This window comes from Charadrius vociferus, unplaced genomic scaffold (assembly GCF_000708025.1).
Source record: "Charadrius vociferus isolate BGI_N301 unplaced genomic scaffold, ASM70802v2 scaffold434, whole genome shotgun sequence".
In the NCBI taxonomy this organism is placed as follows: Eukaryota; Metazoa; Chordata; class Aves; order Charadriiformes; family Charadriidae; genus Charadrius; species Charadrius vociferus.
Window position 1 is genome coordinate 330,813 of NW_009648154.1, and position 23,617 is coordinate 354,429.

At 36.8% G+C, this 23,617-nt stretch overlaps 1 protein-coding gene across 1 annotated transcript in view; it reads right to left on the reverse strand.

Moving 5' to 3' along the window:
- The window catches only part of NEB (nebulin), a 130,558-nt gene that overhangs the window by 98,730 nt on the left and 8,211 nt on the right, over positions 1-23,617 (reverse strand). Inside the window, 29 exon segments of the mRNA XM_009884033.1 lie at positions 403-609; positions 1,344-1,655; positions 2,771-2,878; positions 3,043-3,147; positions 3,887-4,093; positions 5,579-5,890; positions 6,877-6,984; positions 8,030-8,134; positions 8,369-8,575; positions 9,802-10,113; positions 10,932-11,039; positions 11,424-11,528; positions 12,198-12,404; positions 12,537-12,848; positions 13,519-13,626; positions 13,724-13,828; positions 14,298-14,396; positions 15,061-15,165; positions 15,260-15,367; positions 15,447-15,548; positions 16,220-16,336; positions 17,115-17,222; positions 17,412-17,516; positions 18,749-18,853; positions 19,581-19,685; positions 19,792-19,896; positions 20,257-20,361; positions 21,961-22,068; positions 23,015-23,218. Of these exon segments, the coding sequence (XP_009882335.1) occupies positions 403-609; positions 1,344-1,655; positions 2,771-2,878; positions 3,043-3,147; positions 3,887-4,093; positions 5,579-5,890; positions 6,877-6,984; positions 8,030-8,134; positions 8,369-8,575; positions 9,802-10,113; positions 10,932-11,039; positions 11,424-11,528; positions 12,198-12,404; positions 12,537-12,848; positions 13,519-13,626; positions 13,724-13,828; positions 14,298-14,396; positions 15,061-15,165; positions 15,260-15,367; positions 15,447-15,548; positions 16,220-16,336; positions 17,115-17,222; positions 17,412-17,516; positions 18,749-18,853; positions 19,581-19,685; positions 19,792-19,896; positions 20,257-20,361; positions 21,961-22,068; positions 23,015-23,218 (4,404 nt within the window).

Here is a 23,617-nt window from a genome sequence, read left to right on the forward strand (position 1 = left end):
AGCAGGAGAATCAGAAAATAAATATCTCATTATAAAAGCATTCATATCATGTAGTAATTTCATATTAATATAACAGGTATCAGATGAAACAGATGATACGTTTAAAAGAAATTCCTATTTCTGAAAGAGATCCCTCCAAAACTTTTAGCCCCTAGATTTAAACTGTTACAAGACTACATTCAGTTATGTCTTTATACATATTTCTTAGAAATACTGGGGTCATGATTTGCTTTCAGGTATAGCAAAGGTCTATTGAGAAGAAATACAATGACAGTCAAGCATATTCATTAGCTGCCAAAATTGACAATTTCCAAAGCTATGCATACAGTAGGACACCACAGCAGGTACCGTTTGGTTCTCACTTCTGCAAACTTAAATGAATTTCGATGAACACTTTCTTACCTCATCCATGATTTTAGCATTATTTAAAGCTAAGACCATGTTCATGGAATCCATAGGAACAGAATACTTCAGCTTGTCTGGATGCTGGCGATATTTCTTTTCACTAACAATTTCCATCGCTTTTTTGTTCTTCTCAGCTTCCAGGGAGCCCAGTGGTATCCATCCAACACCTTTCATACTTTCATCATATTCTGCTCTGTATTGATTCTGGAAGCAGAAAGAAAAGAAAATAATCAGATATATGAAAAAGTCTGTAAAGCCTGACGCTTTTTTCTGTGTTTAATGTACATTAGATTTTGAATGCACTTACTCCAAAAAAGAGGAAAACAGTATCTAAGTGCATTCAAGGTTTACTTAGAAACACATTCATTACAGTGGTGTCTATTTTATTACTCTGCCTTCTATACAACGCTCAGATCCTCCTTGTGATGTATATAGATTGCTCACATGCGATTACATGCAAAGGCCCTCTTGAACCACTATACTGACAAAAAAAGGCCTTCTTCTCTAAAGGTTAAACACTGCAGAAAATTTGAGGATATAGCCAGTCAGCTGTTTTCCCCTCTTCTACAAGATATATTTTTGGAAGTATAAAAGAAAACATTAATGAAAAGCAAAGCTTTTCCTGTCTTGGCCTGCACACAAGTATTACTCTTGAAGACCCTGATGGGACATGTAAGCAGTAAATATCCATTTTACTTTATACATAAAATCACTTATTTCTGAGCCCAAATTCTCTAGCAACAAGTGTAATATATTATTTCAGATCCTTAAAAAAAGGCAATGGCTATCATTGCTGAAGGTCTCATTCATTTACTACATTTTAGTATATATCTGAACTAATTTCACTAAGAAAATAGTACTATTTATCTTACAGTATGCTTTCGTAAACTAAGCATCATTGTATTCACAACGCAAAGACTGAAGAATCTCTCACTTACATCACTTTGTATCTGCATCATGTTTTTGGCCAATTCAAGACTCATAGCATCAGGCAGAACATTGTAGGTATGGATCAAGCTTTTGTAGTTTGCATTTGTAGCCACTTCCTGTGCTTTCTTGGCTGCTACAACACTGAACATGTCAACTGGAGTATGGAAATTAGTCTTTGCCTTCTCATAATCTTTTTTGTATTCACGATCAGATTGCATTTTAGCCACCTGCATGAAATGCACCAACTTGGGGTCGTCTTCAAGGCTGCGGAACCCAATATGCTTTCCTTTGTCTTTTTCGTAGGCTAGTTTGTATTTATACTGACAGCAGGAAAAAGAACAGCAAAAACTTAAATCAAAAAAACGCAGTGTTAGGTTCAATTTTACCTCTGAAAACAGAAAATATTTGCTCTTTTTAATCACAAGATCTCAGGTTTAGTCATTTAAACATACTTAGTCCTACAAAATAGCCCATCGAACACAGGCACATGAAACTCAGCAGCTTGCTGAACAAAGAGCAAAAAAGCACAATTCAGTGTTATTCCACTGGGGAGCAAATACTACAAAGGTTTATCCCATCAGGCATATAATTGAAACTTAGACAAGTCAAGATGCTTAAAAAAACACATTTGCGCGTAACAGAGCACTTTGAAAACATTCTTCTTGTCTTCAGTACAGGTTGGGGGTGACCTCCTGGAGAGCAGCTTTGTGGAGAGGGACCTGCGAGTCCTGGTGGACAACAGGATGCCCATGAGCCAGCAATGTGCCCTGGTGGCCAAGAAGGCGAATGGTATCCTGGGGGGCATCAAGCAGAGTGTGGCCAGCAGGTGGCGGGAGGTCATCCTCCCCCTCTGCTCTGCCCTGGTGAGGCCACATCTGGAGTACTGCATCCAGTTCAGGGCTCCCCAGTTCAAGAAGGACAGGGAACTGCTGGAGAGGGTCCAGCAAAGGGTAACGAAGATGATGAGGGGATTGGAACATCTCTCCTATGGAGAAAGGCTGAGGGACTTGGGTCTCTTTAGTCTAGAGAAAAGAAGATTGAGGGGGGATCTTATTAATACTTACAAATCCTTCAAGGGAGGGTGCCAGGGGGATGGGAGCAGTCTTTTTTCAGTGGTGCCCAGTGATAGGACGAGGGGTAATGGGCATAAACTTGAACATAGGAAGTTCCATCTTAACATGAGAAGGAACTTTACCTTGAGGGTAGTGGAGCACTGGCACAGGCTGCCCAGAGAGGTGGGGAGTCTCCCACTCTGGAGCCATTCCAAACCTGCCTGGACGCTGTCCTGTGCAACGTGCTGTAGGTGCCCCTGCTCTGGCGGGGGGGTTGGACTAGATGATCTCCAGAGGTCCCTTCCAACCCTGACTATTCTGTGATTCTGTGATTCTGTGATTCTTTGTAGCTACTCTGTATACCATCACGCAATCAAACTTACATCACTTGCAATGTCTCTGGAGGCTTTGGCTGCTTTTATTGGAATTGCATCTGGCTTCAGGTCATAACCTTTCTTCTTGTCTTCCTCCCAACCAGCTTTGTATAGTTTCTAATTTAAAATGTAAAAAAGAACAAGTACTCTATTATGAAGGCAGAACTACTGAAGTACCCTACACTTGAATTTAAGTATTTTCAAAAAAGACATTAAAATTACACCGATTTTTTTTCTGTGCAGCAGACATTGAATGCCCACTGTGAGCACCGGTAACTCACATTGCTCATGGTGATCTGGTTCACTCTGGACTGCAGAATTTCTGGAGTATCTGGCATAACATGAATGCTGGTCTTCTCTTTGTTCCATTTATCGGTGTAGAGCCTCTGCAATTACAAAGTCATATTTAGCATTGAAAGGCATTGCACTCATAAAATAAGAGCTTGCTTTCGTTTTGTTCATGTACAATAAATAATATTTTACAGTACAGTAAAGTTCCATAAGCATTACAAATAATCTTCACAAATATAACTGCTGAGTGGCAATATTACATTCCTTCTCTTTCTTTAGTACTTAATTTAAAAAATATGCAAAGCAAGTTTTGATAATTAATAAATATCAAAACTGAAAATTTTCAGTCTGCATTCTTCCCTGCTTTAATGCAAAGCACAAATCCTTTTTTTTTCCCCACACCCTCCTTCCATGGCAAACACGGAATATGGATCAGTGGTGTCCCAGATAACTAGAGACAAATTTAAAGAACTCCACTTTTCAAGGAAACTTGTATAAAACGAACAGAGTTTCAGGTTTCTTTCATCTCACTGATTATGAATACTGCTTCCTGTAGAAAAAGAGCAAAGGTTACCAAAGCACTATAAATCTGGAGAAGACCTCTTTAATCACAAACACAAAGGAGAAACCTTAATCTTTATAAACAGAAAATGAAACTCCTTAATTATGAATACAGCCTGAGGCTTCCATCACCTCGTGTCCAGTCTTAACCAAGAAAAGCACTCCACACATTTGAAATTCTGATGACTTCAGCTGGAATGCAGCTGTCCCACAATTTTGCGAGATAAAGACCCAATCTCTGGCTCAGTCATGATCATCTGAACAAATTCTCACCTTATTCATGGTCTTGGCATTTTGCTTGGCTAGCACTTGCTCCATTGCATCCAATGGAATAGAATACTTCAGTTTGTCAGGGTGCTGCCGATACTTCTTTTCACTGAGAATCTCTGTAGCTTTTTTGGCCTTTTCTACATCCAGTGACTGAATTGGTATCCAGCCAACTCCTCTCAACCAGTTATTAAAGTCTGCTTTGTACACATTCTTTTAAAAAACAAACAACAAAAAACCACAGTGAGATTAGGAAAATTAGAATGTCTATATACATAAAAACATGTAAAGCCTTAAAACTTCTCCTGGTCATTCATTTTTGTAGGAAAATTTAGAGAAATGTTATAACTGCTACTGTTTTCTGTATTCTTAGCTTGACATTAACAACTACTGATGTGTTACGGATAAAGAAATTCTTGTCACTAAACCAATGTGTAGAACTCTCACTACAAACCAAATGCACAGACCTTAGAACAAATTTTGAGTGGTAAATATGAAAACCTGACAAAAATAGAGTGATTTTTTAAATTACATTCTTGTTTGTTGGTAGACTGAGTTCACAGTAGAATTAATTCAGAGAAATTCTTTCAACAACTTCTGCTTAATCACCTGGTTCTGCACAATCTTGAATAGACACCATTCCTATTTAATCATACTTTAGAACATGGCTTTTAGAACAGATAAAGGTACAGGAATGCTGTGACAATAAAACCTGTTCCTGGACTGTTAGAAGTAACAGGGAGAATACCAGAGTTTAAGAAAAAGACCGCATACTTTCATAGCATGGGTATACAGAGCAAAATTTGTCCTCGAGTATCATGCTTCTCTCCTTGCAAACATTCTGAGTTGGGCAGCCAAGCAAGCTCAGCCAACTCAGCAAGGCAGGTAAAAATACAACGGGGAAGCAAAAAACTGGAGATAAAAATTTCTGTATTTGAAAAGAACAGTGTCTAAAGGTCAGCTTCTCTATCTGTTGACCAATGGAAACGAGCACTTTATCCTCTCCAAACAATGCTTTGTATCTGAAGAACAATTTCAATCAGACGATTGATGTTTTGGGGAATTTCAAGTTTGTCAGAGGACTGTTAAATAATGCAGATTAAACGAAATACTTCCTGGATAAACAAGCAGACCCTAAAGCCACACTAGTGAAAAAAAAAAATGGAAACGAGTCACAAAACTTAATGGAAACTACAAAGCTTTTTTTATGAATCCTTATCATGTGTGGCATATGCATCTGTTGGGGGATAAAGGCAGGAAGGAAAAGTGAACAAAATAAAGAAGGCGCAAATCCCTAGGAATAATACAAACATACACAACGCACGTTTTGGGTAAACTTAAATAAAAGAGTCAGAATTTACACTGTGTACATAACCTACAATCTCTGACAATACAAATAATAATCACACTAATAGCACATTGTAATTGCTAATCCAACTACAAAAATACATGAATTAGAACAACATGTTCATTTGCTGAGAATTGGCCAAGTATGTAGAGAAACAAAGAAAGTTGTTACTTGATAGGTAAGTTCCTTAGAACTTATTAACTACACATAATTCTGACAATCTTTGGAAAATACGGGGTTCCGGACCAGATATTTACATGTCAATCTACTGTTAATCCAATATAGTTCATCTTTTAGACTTAAAAGGTTATTCCGAGAAGAAAAAAATCAGCTGATTAATCATTACATACATCACTCTGAAGCTGCATCACATTTCTTGATAGCTCCAAATTCACAGAATCAGGCAAGAGTGTATAATTGTGAATTAGCTGTTTATAGCCAGCGTTTGTAACTGCTTCCTGGGCTTTCTTGGCAGCCGTCACGCTGAACATATCCAAAGGAGTATGGTATTTGGTCTTGGTGACTTCGTAATCCTTCTTGTATTCACGATCTGATTGTATTTTGGCCACATTCATGTAATGAACAAGTTTAGGATCATCCTGCAGGCTACGGTATCCAACCTGTTTGCCTTTATCTTTCTCATATGATTCCTTGTACTTGTACTAGAGACAAAGGAAAAGAAAGCCTTACCCACTTTGGAAAGATAAAACATACTTTTGATAATTTCAATACTTTGAAACTCAATATTTTAAAAACGTCAGTTCATTCTATAAACTCATAAATTATTTTTCAGACAGCACAGGATTATTTAGGTCAAAAAAAAAAAAGAAGCTGATTGCTGGATTTCTCAGCTTGTCTTGACCCCTGGTATAGATCGAAATCTGGATATGTAGTTACATGCCCTCCCTGGCCATTGCCTCTGCCATATTATATTTTACTGCCATAGACTTCTAACTCCCAGGAACATTCAGCTTTTAATTAAAAGATGAGCATAATAACACATTATTGAAAAGCCCAAGACTACCAAATAACTGGACATCCCAGTATCCAGCTATGGGGGGGAGGCATGTTTAAGTGGGGAATGGAAGTCATTTGCAGCCTTTTGCTAAAGTTAGTGAATTTATTTCTGTGTTCCAAACTTCCTTTCTGAGTTTGCGTTAGACGGCACACCAAGTTTTATTATTGCCAACTGATGTAGCTGCCTGAAAACAGCCACATTTCTGTACAGCTCATGAATGCCTGACAAGTAGAAGTACAGGTCTCCAGCAATTAAGAATACAGCAGAGGTAAATTATAACAAAGGAACTTTCAAATAAGCTGCTGAATACTTGAAGCACGCCCAACAAACAGACCCAGCTCACCAGCACTCACACACATTACGATGTATTTCCAAAGAAACAGGGTTTTCTTTCAGACGTTCATGTAAACATCTGAATTCACTTGTTATTTCACAGTATCATAAGAGTTTCAATGTTCATGTAAACATCTGAATTCACTTATTTCACAGTATCATAAGAGTTTCAATTCTCAGAGCTAAGTGTCTCTACACCATTATATGTATACAGTATATGCTCCATAGCATAATATGCTACAGAAAGCTGTAACAAAGTAGATGTTATGCATTCCACTTCAAGTAAATTGTACTTACATCACTTGCAATATTTCGAGAAGCTTTAGCAGCAATAATAGGAATGGCATCTGGTTTCAGATCATATCCTTTCGCAATGGTTTTTTTCCAGTCTGCTTTGTAGTTAGACTTATAGGGAAAAAAGGTATGAGTTCACAATGTTACAATTTTAACAAAGTTGTTTAAGCCTATATTTTTATTATCGTTATAGGAATCAAAATATTCAGTTTAGTCTTTGCAATTGCAAAGAAAAATGTTAACCTGCACACCAACTACAGTTATAGTATGATAAATAAATCTACTACTAAGTTAGGAGAGTCCTTCAAGGCAATCAGTTTAATGCAGCTAAATCATTAACTCCATAACCATTTTTTGCAATTTTTATGTAGAACAACTTTATCAGTAGCATTTTTGCACTTGCCTAAGCAGCCCCCTTTTTCATTTGACTGAACTTTCAGAAATTTTTTCCTTTTAGCTTCAAAACCAGGCTTGTGGTCTTAAGCATCTGACGAAAGCAGTCTCGCTGATTTTTTGTTAGCTGTTAGCGTCTGGACAGACTAACAGTATTTCCAGGATTTCAACAGGATGGGACTAAAGGAGATGTCAGCTTTTACCTAGTTCCTGGATAATGCCACCAAAAAACTTAATACCACTAAGGCAATAAAATTGATAATATCAGTGAAGATCTTTATGGTGTTTGATGGATGCAAGAAGTGATGGAAAGCAGGCAGACTAGGAGCTGAATGGCAGGAGAAGGCATTACTGTCTTTCCACGGGATGAGTTAATTTTTTTTAAAATACCAGCAGCATGAAGCAACATAGAGTGAACTTGTACTGCTTGCCTATGCAATGGGTTTATATAAAAATGACAAAAGTCTTCATACCTGCAGGAATTTGAATAATAAGTCATGCTGGTTTTCTCGTTCAGTCTATCCAAGTAGTATGGCAATAAAGCACTGAAATGTGGTTATGTTCATGAGTGCTCAAGACAGTTAAAAAATTTACTTAACATGCACAAAATTCATTAACTTCTAGAAGGGAAAGGTTAGCTGAATTCAGAGGTTGTGCATTTCTATATTCAGTATCATAGCATGGATAAATAAAAGTTATTTTTTTCTATTAAGTAAATGACAAATAAATATATTATTGAACAAAGTATTGGTTATATGCTCACATCACTCAAATTGAAGGCATTGACCCTGGCTTGAATAAACTGAGGAACGTCAGGATCCAGGGTGTATTTGTGTTTTACTTTTTCACCCTCTTGCTTATATGTTACCTGCAAGGAAAAATAAACAAATATTGTTGACAAGTACAAGGTAGGTAATATTAGTGTTAACAAATAGAAACAATGCAACAGTGCTTAATTCTTTCCAACAAATCGCAATTTTACTATTTTTACAGTTTTAAAAATTTAAAGGATTAGATGGAATATCAGAAAGTAAAATATTAATCATAAATATGGTAAAAAAATAAAATCACTATATTGCATTAATAATGAGAAATTTCTTACATCACTCAGTTGTTTGGTGTTGTGCTGAGCTAAAACCATTGGTATTGAATCTGGTACACTTGTAAATTTGATGGTGTCTGGGTGCTGACGGTATTTCTTTTCACTTAATGCATCTCCAGCCTTTTTAGCTTTTTCAACATCCAGAGAACCAAGAGGACTCCATCCAATACCCTTGAACCAGCTGTTATACTCTTGTTTGTATGCATTCTGAAGGAGAGAAAGCAAACGTGAACCAAGATTTTCCCACAGAACTTAATCATTCTGTTTAAAACAATAATCACATATTCTAGCTAGTATGTTCTATATTAGCAGGAAGTATTTATCAATTCTTGAAGGGAACAGCAGCCATTTTTTATGATTCTCTGTGATTTCATAAGGACGACAATGAGCTATTCTATTTTTTCTTCGTGATTCATTTATTGTAGACTGTAACATCCCTTTAGTATTTACTGAACTTCCTTTTCTTCCACCCATGTGAAAAATTTCAGCAACCTTCAATTCTTAATAACTTCTAAACTACCGTATGGTGACCATTTAACATGGTTTAATTTGTTTTGTGTTTCAGCAGACTCTACAAGACTTGGCCTTATACAAAGGTCCACAGAACAGAAGCTCAATTTTTGGTTTTCTTCCTATAGTTCCTCCTACAGTAAATATGCAGAATTAACAGACTGCAAGTGAAAAATTTATCCTGGCTACAAAATTTGCAGAAGGTTATCCCATATAACCATTCAGACAAGGTTAACGCACAGTCTGAACGCAAGGATATTATGGACACTCTTTTTTTAAGACCCTTCCATGTTCTAACTCTAAAATAAGTGGTCCTTCATAGGGATCCATATAGAGTCAAATTCCACAGTATACAAAGATGTGCAGAGTGCAACCACGTATGCCCAGTCAACCACTTGAAACTCTGTATCTGCAAGAAGGACCGAGAACATCCTAGGAGAGATCTCCTATGCTAGAGATCTCCAGAACGTATTTCTAATTATATCAATAGTTATTTTGTTCATTCCTTCATCCTAAATAGTTAATAATAATACCTCAAACCAGGACACTACATTATCATATCTGTCTCATGTGAAGACAGCTTAAAAGAAGTCTTAAAGAATAAAGCAAAACTGTGTTAGTTGCAAAATAATGTTTTCTAAGGAAATATGAAAAAAAAAAGTTCCATTTGAATTCAACATTCCAGAAGTCTGCTCTCCACTGATATGCCAACATCAAAATCCTGTTGAGTAGAACTCACCTGGAATTTGGTATTTCTAAATGCCACCACCAGCTGATAAAACTTCTAACAATCTTCCCCAAGGCTTAAGAAAAACAGACCTTTCCCATACAGTAATGGCAATTTTCATTGAATATAAGCTCATATTCTATTTTCACAGTGTGCACGAAAACATCCATGAAATTGCAATCATTGAAATACTTACATCACTCTGAATTTGCATCATGTTCTTTGCAAGCTCAACATCCATGGCATCTGGCAGGTAAGTGTAGTGATGGATCAGGTTTTTGTAGTGGGCATTAGAAGCTACATCCTGAGACTGTTTAGCAGCCTGGATACTGTACATGTCAGGAGGTGCATGATAGTTAGTCTTGGTCTTCTCGTAGTCTTTCTTGTACTCTCGCTCAGACTGAATCTTTGCTACGTTCATGTAGTGGACAAGCTTAGGGTCATCTTGCAGGCTTCTGAAACCAACCTGTTTTCCTTTAGCCTTTTCATATGCTTCTTTATACTTATACTAGAAACAGAGGAAAGAGATAAATGTAATGTGGCATGGCTATTGATGTCCACACTAATGCAAAAGAAAAGAAAAGAAGAGCTCTCATGACTTTCATCAGAAAAAGAAGCTGCAAGCAGTTCAGAAAGATAAACTCTCCTCAATGACACACCCAGAGACTGCACCTACACTAGCTTTTCTTGCTCCAGCATGTCTGTACACAACAGATTACACGCACCACAATAAGATTTATCAACATTAGCTTTTCTTGTAAGGAAGGGAAAACGTTTCCTAAGCACTCCTGTGTGGAAAGGTGTGTATGAAAAATATCAGAGTAATTGAGACAATCCTTCTCAGTCCTCTGAAAGCAATATCAAACAAATGGAATATGACTGGACAGCTTCCTCTAGTTACACGAAACCGCTGAAACATATCCCACTTTATACAATTTGCACTACAAGACCTTCCGATTCATGCATAAGCCCTACTCCACTGTATAACCAAAAGCACCCTTAGCATGTATTGTCTCGTGGTCTGTAAGTAGGTGTTAATGTATTTTCTGCAAATTTGTCACAGAATGATTGCAACAACTACTGATTTCATTTCTCCTGTGAAAAGTGGGTTAAGAAACACAGTGTGATAACATTTGCCTGCCTAAAGCAAACAAGATGAGCATAAAATCAGTTCTACGCAGACTAAGCCTTTGGGAAAGACTGAGAATCTCTCATAATGCTGACTCTAGTGAGACTTGTGCAACATATGACGTCTTCCGTATGGCCTGTAACAGACAACTTTTTTACTAAATGCCTAAGAAAAGAATATCTGAAATAGATACTTACATCACTGGCAATGTTTCTTGAAGCCTTGGCTAGAGTAATGGGAATAGCATCAAGTGACACATTGTTCCCTTTAGCTATTAGATCATGGTAGCCTTGTTTATAATATGCCTAAAAAAGAAAATCCATATTATTCTAGAGAATCGAGTAATCACATGAACTATATGCAAACCAATGCTACTCCTTAGCTCTTCCAGGCAATTCTTCAGAAGCAGATGCAATAGGGATCATATACAACTATCAGTCTTCATTTATGAGAATAGATTTATCAGAATAGATTTATCTACTAATTAAAGGAATGAAATAATTACATGATTAAATGGTAGCTGGCTGGAAATTCAAATTACATCAAGAACAAAAAATTACAGTGATAAAAGTTGATTATATAGAACTGTGTATCAGTGAAAAGCAGCTGCAATATGAGTGTACATCTGTAATGTATTGCTCAAAAATTCATTAACAATGTGTAAAACATGTTGTAAAGAAGTCACTTACATCACTGACGTTAGCTGCATTGTACCTAGCTTGGATAAACTGTGGGACATCGGGGGTAAGAGTGTATTTATGTTTAACTTCTTCTCCAGAAGATCTGTATAGTTTCTGTAAAATATGACACAGAAATAAATCCTCCTTCCTTGTATAGCTAGCCACAGCTCACTACAAATTAACTCAGGGTTTATGTTTGATTTTGCAAATAAATGTTCATTGCCACCTATCTCATAGACTGACGCTGCACCTTTCACACACAACTGTTGATCTTATTGATAGAAGGAACGTACCCTAAAAGTTCTATGCAGCCTTTACTCAGTAGAATTAAGCCCTTTAATGGACATAAAAACCCATTTCTGAAAGAGTGCAATAATAAAGGACAGTAGGAGAGTATAACATAAAAAAAAGCTCACTGGTTTATAATAATGGGACATATTGTGATTCATCAAACATTCTGTAATTCAGTCATTATTGTAGGTGGTAAAACATCAATAAACAACTTGAAAATTTCACGTATCTTAAATCAAATGTATTTCAAATATACTTAAAATATAAATGGACAGAATCAGCTGATTTGAACTGCAAGAGCCATATGATTTCCATGCAGATTTGTAGACTTATACCAGGCAATCACTCAGGCAAAATCAGAGCACAAAACAATGACAATACAGAGAAACATTTTCAGGCTAATAGTACTTTAACAAAATTTAAATACAATGCTCAACTCTTCAGTGGATACATCTCTACTTTACTATAACACCCATATCTTTCTCTACTTACATCATTGAGTTGAACTGAATTCTGTTTGGCTTGGACCATTACCGGAGAGTCGACAACACTTGTAAATTTAATGGTGTCTGGATGTTGACGATATTTCTTTTCATTCAAGGCATCGCCAGCTTTTTTAGCTTTTTCTACTTCTAGTGAGCCAATGGGAATCCAACCAATGCCTTTCATCCAGTTATTATAATCTGCTTTGTATGCATTCTAATAAAGGAGTGAAACCAATATTTCAGAAGTTAGGAATTATAAAAAGCAATTCAGGGACCTCTCCTGAGTCTTCACAGTTTTTGCTTGAGGAATCTCAAAAAAATTCTGCTCACATGAGGTTTTACTTACATCACTCTGAATCTCCATCATATTTTTGGTCAGCTCCACATTCATTGCATCTGGTAAGAAAGTATAGTGGTGTAGGAGGTTCTTGTAATTAGTATTGCTGGCAATCTCTTGAGCCTTCTTGGCACCAACAACATTGACCATATCCATTGGAATGTTGTACTTCGTTTTTGTTTTCTCATAATCTTTCTTGTACTCTCGCTCAGACTGCATCTTGGCTACCTTCATATAATGAACGAGTTTGGGATCATCTTGGAGGCTCTGGAAGCCAACGAGTTTACCCTTGGAAAGTTCATAGGCTTTTTTATAGTTAACCTGTTAGAATATAATAGAGCACGGAGAAATTAATCTTCAGCGTAGTAACTTAGCAATAAGGAAATTAAAAGCAAAGGCTACCCTTTGTTTTCTACAAAGAGTATCCCTCACATTTAAGTTGGTGGCCACACATCTCAACACCACAAGACATGTATCTCTTTACAATTCACTGCTACACAAATCAGTTAGCTTTCAAAGTAGTATTATTTCACTTGTACTGATCATAAGAGGGAGAGAAGTCTTAAAATACTAAGGGACTTCTGTGAGGCCATCCCCAAGGATCTATCCAAAACCCAGTGAGTCTTTCATCTCATTTATGATCAGGCCTATAATTAAGGACACAGAGGATTCAGGGGTCCATTGCTCATGGAGCTATCACTACTGACCTACTCCTCATGATTTTCCTTAACCATACTGGCATGCAAGATAGCCTATTTATTGACAGAGAATGACATAATGAAACAGGCTTTTCTAAATGTAATTAAGCAAATACATTAATGAAGTAATGAAACACCAATAAAAATATAACTGTGTTAAATATGTCCAATAATGTGCTCAAAAAAGGCAATAAAGAAGTTATCCTTCAGATACACTTAATAAACATAATTACAAAGATTGTTTAAGGAAACTCTTTTGAATTAAACACCTCCTTTAGGAGGGATGTACTTACATCACTGGCAGCCTGCCTAGCAGCCTTGGCAGCTCGGATAGGAATAGCATCACTTTTTAGATCATATCCCCTTGATTTTAATTCTTCCAATCCTGTTTTGTAATAGTTCTAGAAGAAAAGGCAAATTTTGAATGAGCAGTTTCTAGCTAACAGAAATGTCATATTGTAAGTTGAATCAAGAGCTCTGGATACAAAATTTACTTACATCACTAATATTGTAGGCATTAACTTTAGCCTGTATAAACTGGGGTACATCCGGAGGGAGGTGGTACTTGTGAATAATTTCTTCACCTTTGGATTTATACATTATCTGCAAAGAAAAATAAAGAAAGAAACTTAGCAGTCCAACGTTTATAGATTGTAAATGCTTAGTAATGCTGTGACACAACTTAAAAATCTCATGTTAACTCCCTCACAAAGAAAGAGATCAAATCCTAGTCCTTGCCAAGTGAATGTTATAAATCCTATTGACTTAACTGGGGCAAAGAATACATTAAGAATGATGGACATAAACAAAATTACAAACATACCCCCTAAAAGTTGACATGAACAGCCACTTGCAAAACTAAAAGAAATCTGATTTCCAGGTGATCTTCCATGGGAACATAACTGCGAATACTCACAAATGGTTTTGCACTTGTGTGCGTGTATCTGTGCACACACTTAACCAACGCATTCATTTCAAGAGTTCTCTTAAAACTGGATGACAAAGTGAAGGTGGCCACAGTGCAGAAATTGATGATGTGAGAGTATAGCAACATGTTTTCAAGTTTACTTACATCACTCAGCTGTTTGCTGTTGATCTCTGCTTGCTTCTGTACTGGAGAGTCGGTCACTTGTGTAAACTTGGTTTGATCAGGATGCTTTTTGTAGGTGTGCTGAAGGAAGATAAATATATTTGCAGAAAATGTACATAAGGTAAACTATTTTATAAGACAGCAAAGTAGCAGTACTTGGGATAGTCAGCAGTTGCGGCATGCATGCAGATGAGCATTGTCATGCACAGTGGTTCTCATGTTACTTTTTAACACAATCAAAGAGGAAATAAATTTTTTAAAGTATTTTTAATGTATTAATGTAAAATATTTTGAATAGGTATATAAATACTATAATGTATAGTATATTATACACTATATTGCATACGATATACAAATATATATTTAAAGTATTTTCCAAGTATTGATAAAGTAAATAAAACAAGTATTAATAAAGTAACTAAAGTACTTTTAAAGTATTAATGCAAAAATATGTTGACTTAAGCAGGTAAATGCTTGAGGTTCATTCTTCATTTTGGTACTATTCATCTAATTTTATGTTTTTACTTGTTAAAAAAGATTGTGCTATATCTGTCTTGATCACTAGATGTCACAAAAGGCTCTAAAATACAGATGAATATGGTTTTTAAAAGTCACAGATGCTAATAAGGCCAAATTCAACATCATCAAAGTTAACAGAAATCACTCTGTAAATTTCTACATGCCTCAGAAGCAGATACTCTGCGTGTAGTTGGCTACTTGATAACTACTGCTGTCCTGTACTTACATCTTTACACTGCTCCAACTTCTTAATAGCTTCATACTCTTGAGTTATGGTCTGAGGGAAGTAGCATTTTGTCTTTTCCTCCTCATAATCTGCTTTGTAATTTTTCTAGGAATAAACCCAACATTCAGTAAGAGACCACAGTTGAGCTTCCTCTGAAATGAAAGTGTGACAGTGAAAACAGAATCGTTGCCACACTTACATCACTCTTCATAGCTTCAACTTTCATGCAGTGTGTGTGATGTGGGTCCTCAAAGCTGCCCAAATAGTGTCCTAAAATATTCTTCTGATATGCATCTTTATATTTTACCTGGAAAATAATGACAAGTTGATAAACAAAAGTAATAGAGTGTCAGTACTGAATGACACAACATAAATCAAATACGTACATCACTAAAATTCTTCAGAATAGTATCAGTCTGGAACTTTGGTGTGTCACAGTAATTCATGCTGGTTCCTTTTGATTGTTCATAGGCTTCTTTGTATAATTTCTGCAAAAGAAAATAATGTCAGATAATGCAGTACATTTCACTGCGACTCACTCACAACACATTAAAAATGACAAGAGTAAAACTGTGAAATGAATGGAAAGAAAAGCTTTCCCAGAAGGTTGAAAGAGATGGTACTTTTTTCCCAATGATTTTTTAAAAATTTTTTAGTGACTATTAGGCTTGTAAGGGAAGACAGCGAGGTCTGACTAATGGCTTTTGAACATCTGACACTGAGAAATATGCAATCTCTCTCCATACAGATGAAAACAGCAAGAAGAGAGAAATCGAGAAAGCCATTACAGTGAGTAACCGGAACACAAAATATATGAATTTGTAAAAGTACCACATATTTTCTCATTATTGGCATCAGCTGAAGCTCCTTAAAACAGTAAGGGAAGAACTGTCATCTTGTCATCTATTTTCCATAGGGGTCTATAGGAACTACAGAATAAGTAGCTATCGCCATAACATGCCACAGCTATTGTTACACTCTGCTCTGGAGAAATGACTCCTTAGCTACACTGTTCCGGTTGGTGGTATCTCGTGATAAATATTGGTCTATAGAACTAAAAATGCTAAGAGCTCCAAAGGAGAGGCCTTGTGAAGAAATGACGAGTTTGGTTTATTGTACATGACTGACAATCATCCAGCTGTACTTTGATAATACTTACATCACTCAGCACATTTCCTGCAGCTTTTAATTGCCTCAGCAATGGGTTCTCTGTAGCAGGAAGCACGTTATAATCTGCAATAGCTTTGTTCTTTTCATAGTCTGCTCTGTATTTTATCTTTAAAAAAATAAAAATAAAAAGCGTAAGGTTTTAAAAATCAGTCTTAAAAGTCAAACGCTTACTAACCTATATCATCTTGAACTTTTCAGGAAATTTTCCTGTTTTTTAACTTATGATTCATGATGGCAAAGGACCATGAAAGGCGCTCTATCACAGGAGTGTGTGAATGATGAGATGGGAGGCAGGGTCAGCAGATAAATGAGAGCTGTTTAGTAGATGTCCCCACCGCTAAGACCCTCTCCAAACACTGTAATTTTTCAAATATTAGTTGACATCTCAGAATAGTCACATTCTTACAATTAATGACATGATTGTCTTTGCTGATGCATACACTATTGCAGAAAATGCAGAAGCCAAACAAATTCCGTACTTTGAACACAAGATGGGCCAGCACAACATCACTGAGATACACTAGGCAAAGATGAATAAATATGAAAATACTGAGCCAAATTCAGCTAGCTTAAGTTGGTCTTGGTTAACAGTATTGATTTGTTCCAATTAAAGATCAAGCACATAACCAGAACAAACAATGAAGCAAATTTTACTTCACTAAAAGAAAGCTCTATTTCATGGGTACTATTGTGGAAGATCATAAGCATGGCTAGGAGTCATTATAAGCTTCCTAGTGGAATGCACAAAAGAATACATCTTTTGCATGTAAGAAAATGTTTTTGACACGTGACAAAACAGTTTCAGCACAAACTGGCCTGACCTCAGAACTATACTAAGACTATAGCACGCATAACGTACCATAATGGGAGCACGCATAACATACCTTACTGACGTTATTTGAAACTCGTTTGTTAGCTTCGTATTCTGGAGTTTCAGTCTGCATAAAGTAGATTTGGTCTTTCATGTTTTCAAAGTCTTCCTGGTATTTTCTCTGTTAGTAACAAACAGATAACAATGTATCAAATGCACTTATGTTATAAATCAGACATCCCCAAAGTAGCTTATTTAAGAAAAGAGAAATACCACAAACAGAGCAGGCAAAATTAATCAGTATTTGCCACGTTACCATAAACAGAGGATAAAGCTGTTCATTTCAAGATTTTCTGAAGAATTAACGTACCATACTTATATTTTCTGCATTCATTTTCGCAATTGCAACATCATAGCACGGAGTTTGACTCCACTTGCCTTTGATCTTGTTTTTATAGTCCTCGTGGTAAATAACCTATAATGAAATTAAAAAAAAAAAAAAATTAATCCCTAAGATACAGCTCAATTTTCACTTGGCAGATTTGTTTTTGAAAGCCTTCTTTTTAAAGTTGTTTCACATTTTACATCTGCCTTATAATGACCTTAGCAGTTATTATCAAAAACACCTTGAATGTGATATGGCCTAAGGACTTCAGTATTCAGTTATTTCTCTTAGTACCTTCCCTGACCAAAAAACCCCAATAAATAGGTGAAACAAGTGCTTCTAGAAGACATAATAAGAAATTCTCTCTGTGAGACATCACTAACATATTCCCTTAGTTCTATTTTCTCACTGGTCACATAATACTGGGACATATTACTGCCCTTTGGTTAAGCCAGAATTCATTGTTATTGCTGCTGAAACTTGCTACAAGCAAACCCTTTTAATATATGGATCGCCTGGTATATGTGATTTCTGTAAGACTATCTTCAAGCACATGGAAATCAAGTACCAACTGTTTAAACAGACAGTTCCTGTCTGTCTAACAATAAAACATCTTCCCGAGTTTTGACTCAGTGTTCAAAATGCATTTTCAGCCACAGAGTCTTTGTTAATTATGCCACACAGTTATGGAATTTAATGTTACTTGTTAATTCGGTGTGCCAATCAGGAAATGGTTATCTAAGCTGCCAGACATTTCCACTGATTGGTATCCATGAAGCTAAGAATGCTTGGGATATATACGTGTACAATGGTTTGACACTGAAATGAACACTTAGAATGTATTCTGCGCAGCTGACCTTGGCAACTTTTCAGCACAATGGGGTTATTCCTTGTAAGCAAGTAACTCACTACTCCAAAACCACATATATATTTAAATGTCATTGCTTACATTTAAGAGAACAGCAAAATGGATATTATGTACTATTTTCTCCTGAAAACACAGAAAGTCTAAAGCAGGAGACAAAAAAAAAAAAAAAAGAAAAAAAAAAAGAAGGAGAATGGGAAGTAATGTGTGTATGGTAGAACCAGAAATGTTTTGTGAAAACTAAGTTTTGTGAAAACTAATGTTTTGCCTTTCACCTGAGACTGGGAGGATTTTCTCTGAGACATTTCAGGAAGAAACAAACTGATTTCCACCACTAAAAATCAAAGGGGTCTTCATATGAGCTCTTTTCTTTTGCTTTCCTTTTCTTTAGGTACCTTTTTGCCCCTGTAGCTCCAAAAGCAGGGTTTCTACAGAAAGAGCACTGCATTCTACTCACATCACTCAGCTGCCTTGTCACTTTCTTGGCTTGTTCCACGTCAGGTGGATCTGGCAGAGAAGTATATTTAGATTTTCGTTCATCGTGCCCTTTTTTGTAGACAATCTGAAAACATGAAAGAAGTAAACATTTACAGTAACTACCAATTTAAGCATCAGAACATTTACTTTTAACTCTGCTAAGGCCTACATTAATTCTGTCCACAGCTACTTCAGCATAAACTCTTTCAGTGTATTTCGGAGGACTGCTGAGAAGTCTCTTGATAAGAGACAGTGAAAAAGAATCAGTTCCCTGGGAAAGTTTTCAAGTATATTACTCTGTTGCTCCTGATAAACATGGACTGGTGATTTCTGGACATTTGCAAAATTCATGGAAATCTTTAACTGAGACCTGAAATCCTCAGCTAAAGAGTTCTATGTATCTAAGTATCAGCAAATCACACAGCCTCACAAATTCCTAACTTTTCTTATCAGCATTTTAGAGAGACAGATTTGTAGACCCGCACCAGTGAACTGGGCTTACAGCCAACCCTGAGAGTTTCTCCACACATTTTGAGAGATACTCGAGGTCTTCTTACTGATTACCTCAGAAGATCTTTAATAAATTAATGATACCATTCATTCATAACCCAGCATCAAATTGCCAACATATTTACACTGAGTACATACTTTCCTGTTGAAATAGCACTACGATCAGAGCTATCAGTGCACACCTATGCATTTTTATTTTCTGTTCCATTATGAAGTTTGTATATCTAATCAAAGTCCACCATGAAGTCTACCAAGTTACACTGTAACAGTGACCCAACTGTCAATCAGGCTTTGATACTTACATCACTCAGAGCCTTCTGAGCCTGTGCCACCCTTCTGAGCTCTGGACTGTCATTGTATGGATAGAATAATGTTTTGTCTCCTTCCCAGTCTTCAGTATAGAGTTTCTAAAAAAAACAGGAAAATGCCAGAATATTCATTATGAATTAATCTCTGACGTAGAATGCTTCTTGCACTTCAGCTGCCTAGACCTGGGTTGTTTTTTTTTCTTACCTTACTGAACATTGCTGTGTTTTTTATTGCATTCACAAGCTCTGGAGCATCAGGGGGAAGCAGGTACTTGTCCTTATTCTCCTCCCAGTTCTGTTTATATAATACCTGGAAAGAAAGATCAGCACCTTGGTTACTCTATCACTAGAAAAATATTTATGAATAGTAGTTTCTCATAATATTCATAATATTTATGAATATGTAGTTTATTCACTTATGAATAAACTACCTGCTGTAAAGATTTTTTCAAAGTGAAAGTCTCAAACCAGTGACATTTGAAGACATCAACTGGAAACATTTAAGACTGTCTTTATACTTGCCTTATCAACTTCTCTGCTATCTCTCCCTGTGCTTCTACACTGTCTATAAACATTGCTCTAGTGCCCTGAGCTCAAAACTTTATTCATATCAGTAAGCTCATGAACCACTAATGTTAACAACCCTTCCAGAAAGTCGGAACTCGCTCACCTTGCTCACTTGCTGTGACACCTTCTTTGCATGTTCTATATCCTTGGCCTTTTCATCAACGTGGCAAATAGTTCTAGCAACTTCACCAGCCATGCGGTATTTAACCTAGATTAATGCACAACAAAACACATTTATTCTTACAGCAAAAACTGATAGCTTTTAAAAAAAGCAGTATATTGACATTTTGACACTTAATGCTGTGAACACCCCAAACCTGAATTCAATAAAGCATTTAGGAACTAGTTGTTACTTAGAAATGAAGCCTACGGAAACAAATGGATTTTGTGAATTAACTGAGAAAGAAAATGCAGCTTTGAGGCACTTTCAAGAGCTGCGAATCCAAATTAGAGATAGTGCCCTTCTGTAATCATGGAGTTCTTTCTCAGAGTACTTCCACCCTGTAAAATGAGATAGAGGGATCCCCATGCTATGCAGTACATCCCAATTTCACAGTCCATGACCATGTAAACACTAGCTGTAGTGCCTAAAACCAATATAGCCACATTACCGTGGCAAACCAGCAGCTTGGGCACAAAAATCATCCTAATGCAGTTATACTTCTGCCAGCTTGACAGCAGGCTCAGTCAGCATTAGTGCATCACATTCCTCAAAACATCCTAAGTCAGGAGTGGAGTGGAGTTTAAGGCACACTTTTCTCCTGAACACAGGTTAGGTTAGATGACTACTGTCTCAGCTTTAGGGGTTCCCATTCCTAGGGACTCAACTCTCCCTATTTGCTCTACAAAGAATTAAGAAGCCTTTGTAGGTGGGTTTCAGTTTCCCAGACTGTGAGGTGTATTGCTGAAAGGTGCTGCTTAAAAGAAAGAGGGGAGGATGAGCTGCTTCCAGAACTAGAGGCACTGCAGTGGTGCGGCAATTGCACTTGGCTAGCTTTCAAAGGCAGATCCCTAAGAGTGGGATTCACACAGAGGGGACAACACATCTAGGAAAATCCCATTGTAAATGCCAAGATGTACAGAAGTTCATTTTGCAACACTTGGAGCATCATTTTTTGAGTATCTCTTTAGGAAACGGACGTTCAGTTGCTTTATGAAAACAAAAACATTTAAACACATTTTAAAAACAAAATTCTAGGGTTATTTACCCAGTGGACAACTTAACCTCAAAAAAAAAATCATCAGGTACATCATTCATGATGACTGCAGGACATAGTGTGTGGATGATTGGTGCTGGATGCCCCATCCCTGGAGGTGTTCAAGGCCAGCTTGGATGGAGCTTTGAGAAACTTGGTCTGGTGGAAGGTATCCCTGCCCATGGCAGGGGGATCGGAACCAGATGATCCTTAAGGTCCTTCCCAATCCAAACGATTCTATGATTCTATGATTTTATGAATCTTAAAATTCAATTATATGGGCCATGATCATCTCCCATGCCTGTAACTTCTGATCAGAAATTTTCAAAACTCTTCATGCACAATGAAGCAGGGCTATAATTCAGCTAGAAAGGAACCATCACATCTTCCTTCCTGAAAGCCCTAAATTCCAAGCTACGTCATAGAACTCAAATTTGTCATGTGCTCTGTATTCCTCACTCTTGTAATCTGATAGTTTCTGCTAAAGTTCAGATTGCCTTATCACAATATCATAAAAAAATTATCACTTCTTAGCTAACATTTAAAATTCTGACTCAGTTTGCTTCTTTAGTACTCAGCAAATATTTCTTCTTATGACAATTGTTACCTACCTCACTGAGCTGGTCTTGCACTTTCTTGATTCTCCGAATTTCTGGGGTATCAATTGTGGAAGCATATGGCTTTCCTTTTTCTTTTCTAAATTTTTCTTTGTACTTGTTCTGAAAGAAAGTAATGACAAAGATGATTAAGACATATCCTAAAGTTCTGGCAGAAATGTAAGTAGCAATTATTGATTTAGTTATCTGGTTAGCATAGGAATTTTGGGCAGATTATTGAATAATACCAACTAGCATTACTCAATTACATTTGCAGAGTTATGCTTATTTTAACCAACTGACTTTCTTCCATCTGACACAACAGAAAAAATCCATTTCTACCTTTAGCCTGTTTTAGACCACCTCTAATTGATTATATTCTCATTGGGAGCTTGATATTGGTACGTTTAGTTATTTGTTTCACTGACCAAAGATAAAGAAAATATTGGGGGGGAGGTAGCAGTCCTAGACCTATGATCTCACATAACCCTTAGACAGTGAACACTGGTAGGTAATATACATAAAAATTTAGGAAAAGGGATATGATACCATCTGCAGCTTCGCAGAGCAGTTTTCCATTTCTCACAACATTGTACAGTATTGGTCTACTGAACTTTGATATCCCATACCAGGAATTCAGGAATTTAGGTTGGTGCTTGTTCCTATATACTGTGGACAAGGGTTTTTCTTGGATATATAGAGAGGTATAGAGAAATCTACTATTATAAAAAATACTGAAGTTTGCTATTCAATAGACACTAGTTACCTTCCTTCACTCAGATATCCAAGCCAGTGCAGGAGTCCTATTAACTGACATCTCTGATAATCTTCAGCCATTTGCCTCAAGCTGCTTTTTGTGCCTAACGATTACCTGCTGCACTTAAGCAGGAAATGGGCAAGAAAGGGGGTAATTCAAAGAAGGAAACTTCCTACTTCAGGCAAATAATATTAATACACATCATGAAATGAAGTACAGGAGACAAAATAGTAGCATGAAGGTTTGCAAGAATACCTATTAAATACTTTTAAAGTTGTTGTTCCTCAAGAAATAAGAGATGTGACAAATTACCTCACTGAATAGGTCCTTCATTTTATTACTGTGTTGCAGATAAGGCGTCAAAAACTTAGACGAGTCCACTTTTGTCCGTATTGTCTTCTTTCTGACTGGAGCTGCTGCATCCTCACCAGAAGGTTTTTCACGTTCAACTGTATAGGTGGTAGTTTTAGGACCTGTGAGGTCTGTGCTAACAGTCTCAGTGATCTCAGTGATCACCTGGGAACAAAGAAAAGAATAATTATTTGCTTCACAACTATAAATCACCATTTTACAATAAGCGTTTTTCATCTCTCCTATGTAGTAAAAGGGTGCTCAGTTCTTATCCAGGAACCCCACGCAATACAGAAAATCAGTGATGTTTTTCGTGCTGGGATTACCTACTATACCTAACCCAACCTAAAAAAATCTACAAGGTTTTTGACTGGGTGATTTCTCTATCAAACTCATGTAATTTTCCTCCAGAGGAGCTGGAATAGCGGGGCCCCTGTTGCCTCTGTTCTATATGCACAACTTCCACTCACATCAGGGAAGTTCTCAGGTGGGATCACCAGCTACTAAAACCAAAGTGTAAAAATGTTCTCAGTGCTGAAATTGTGTTGAAGACACATGTCACAC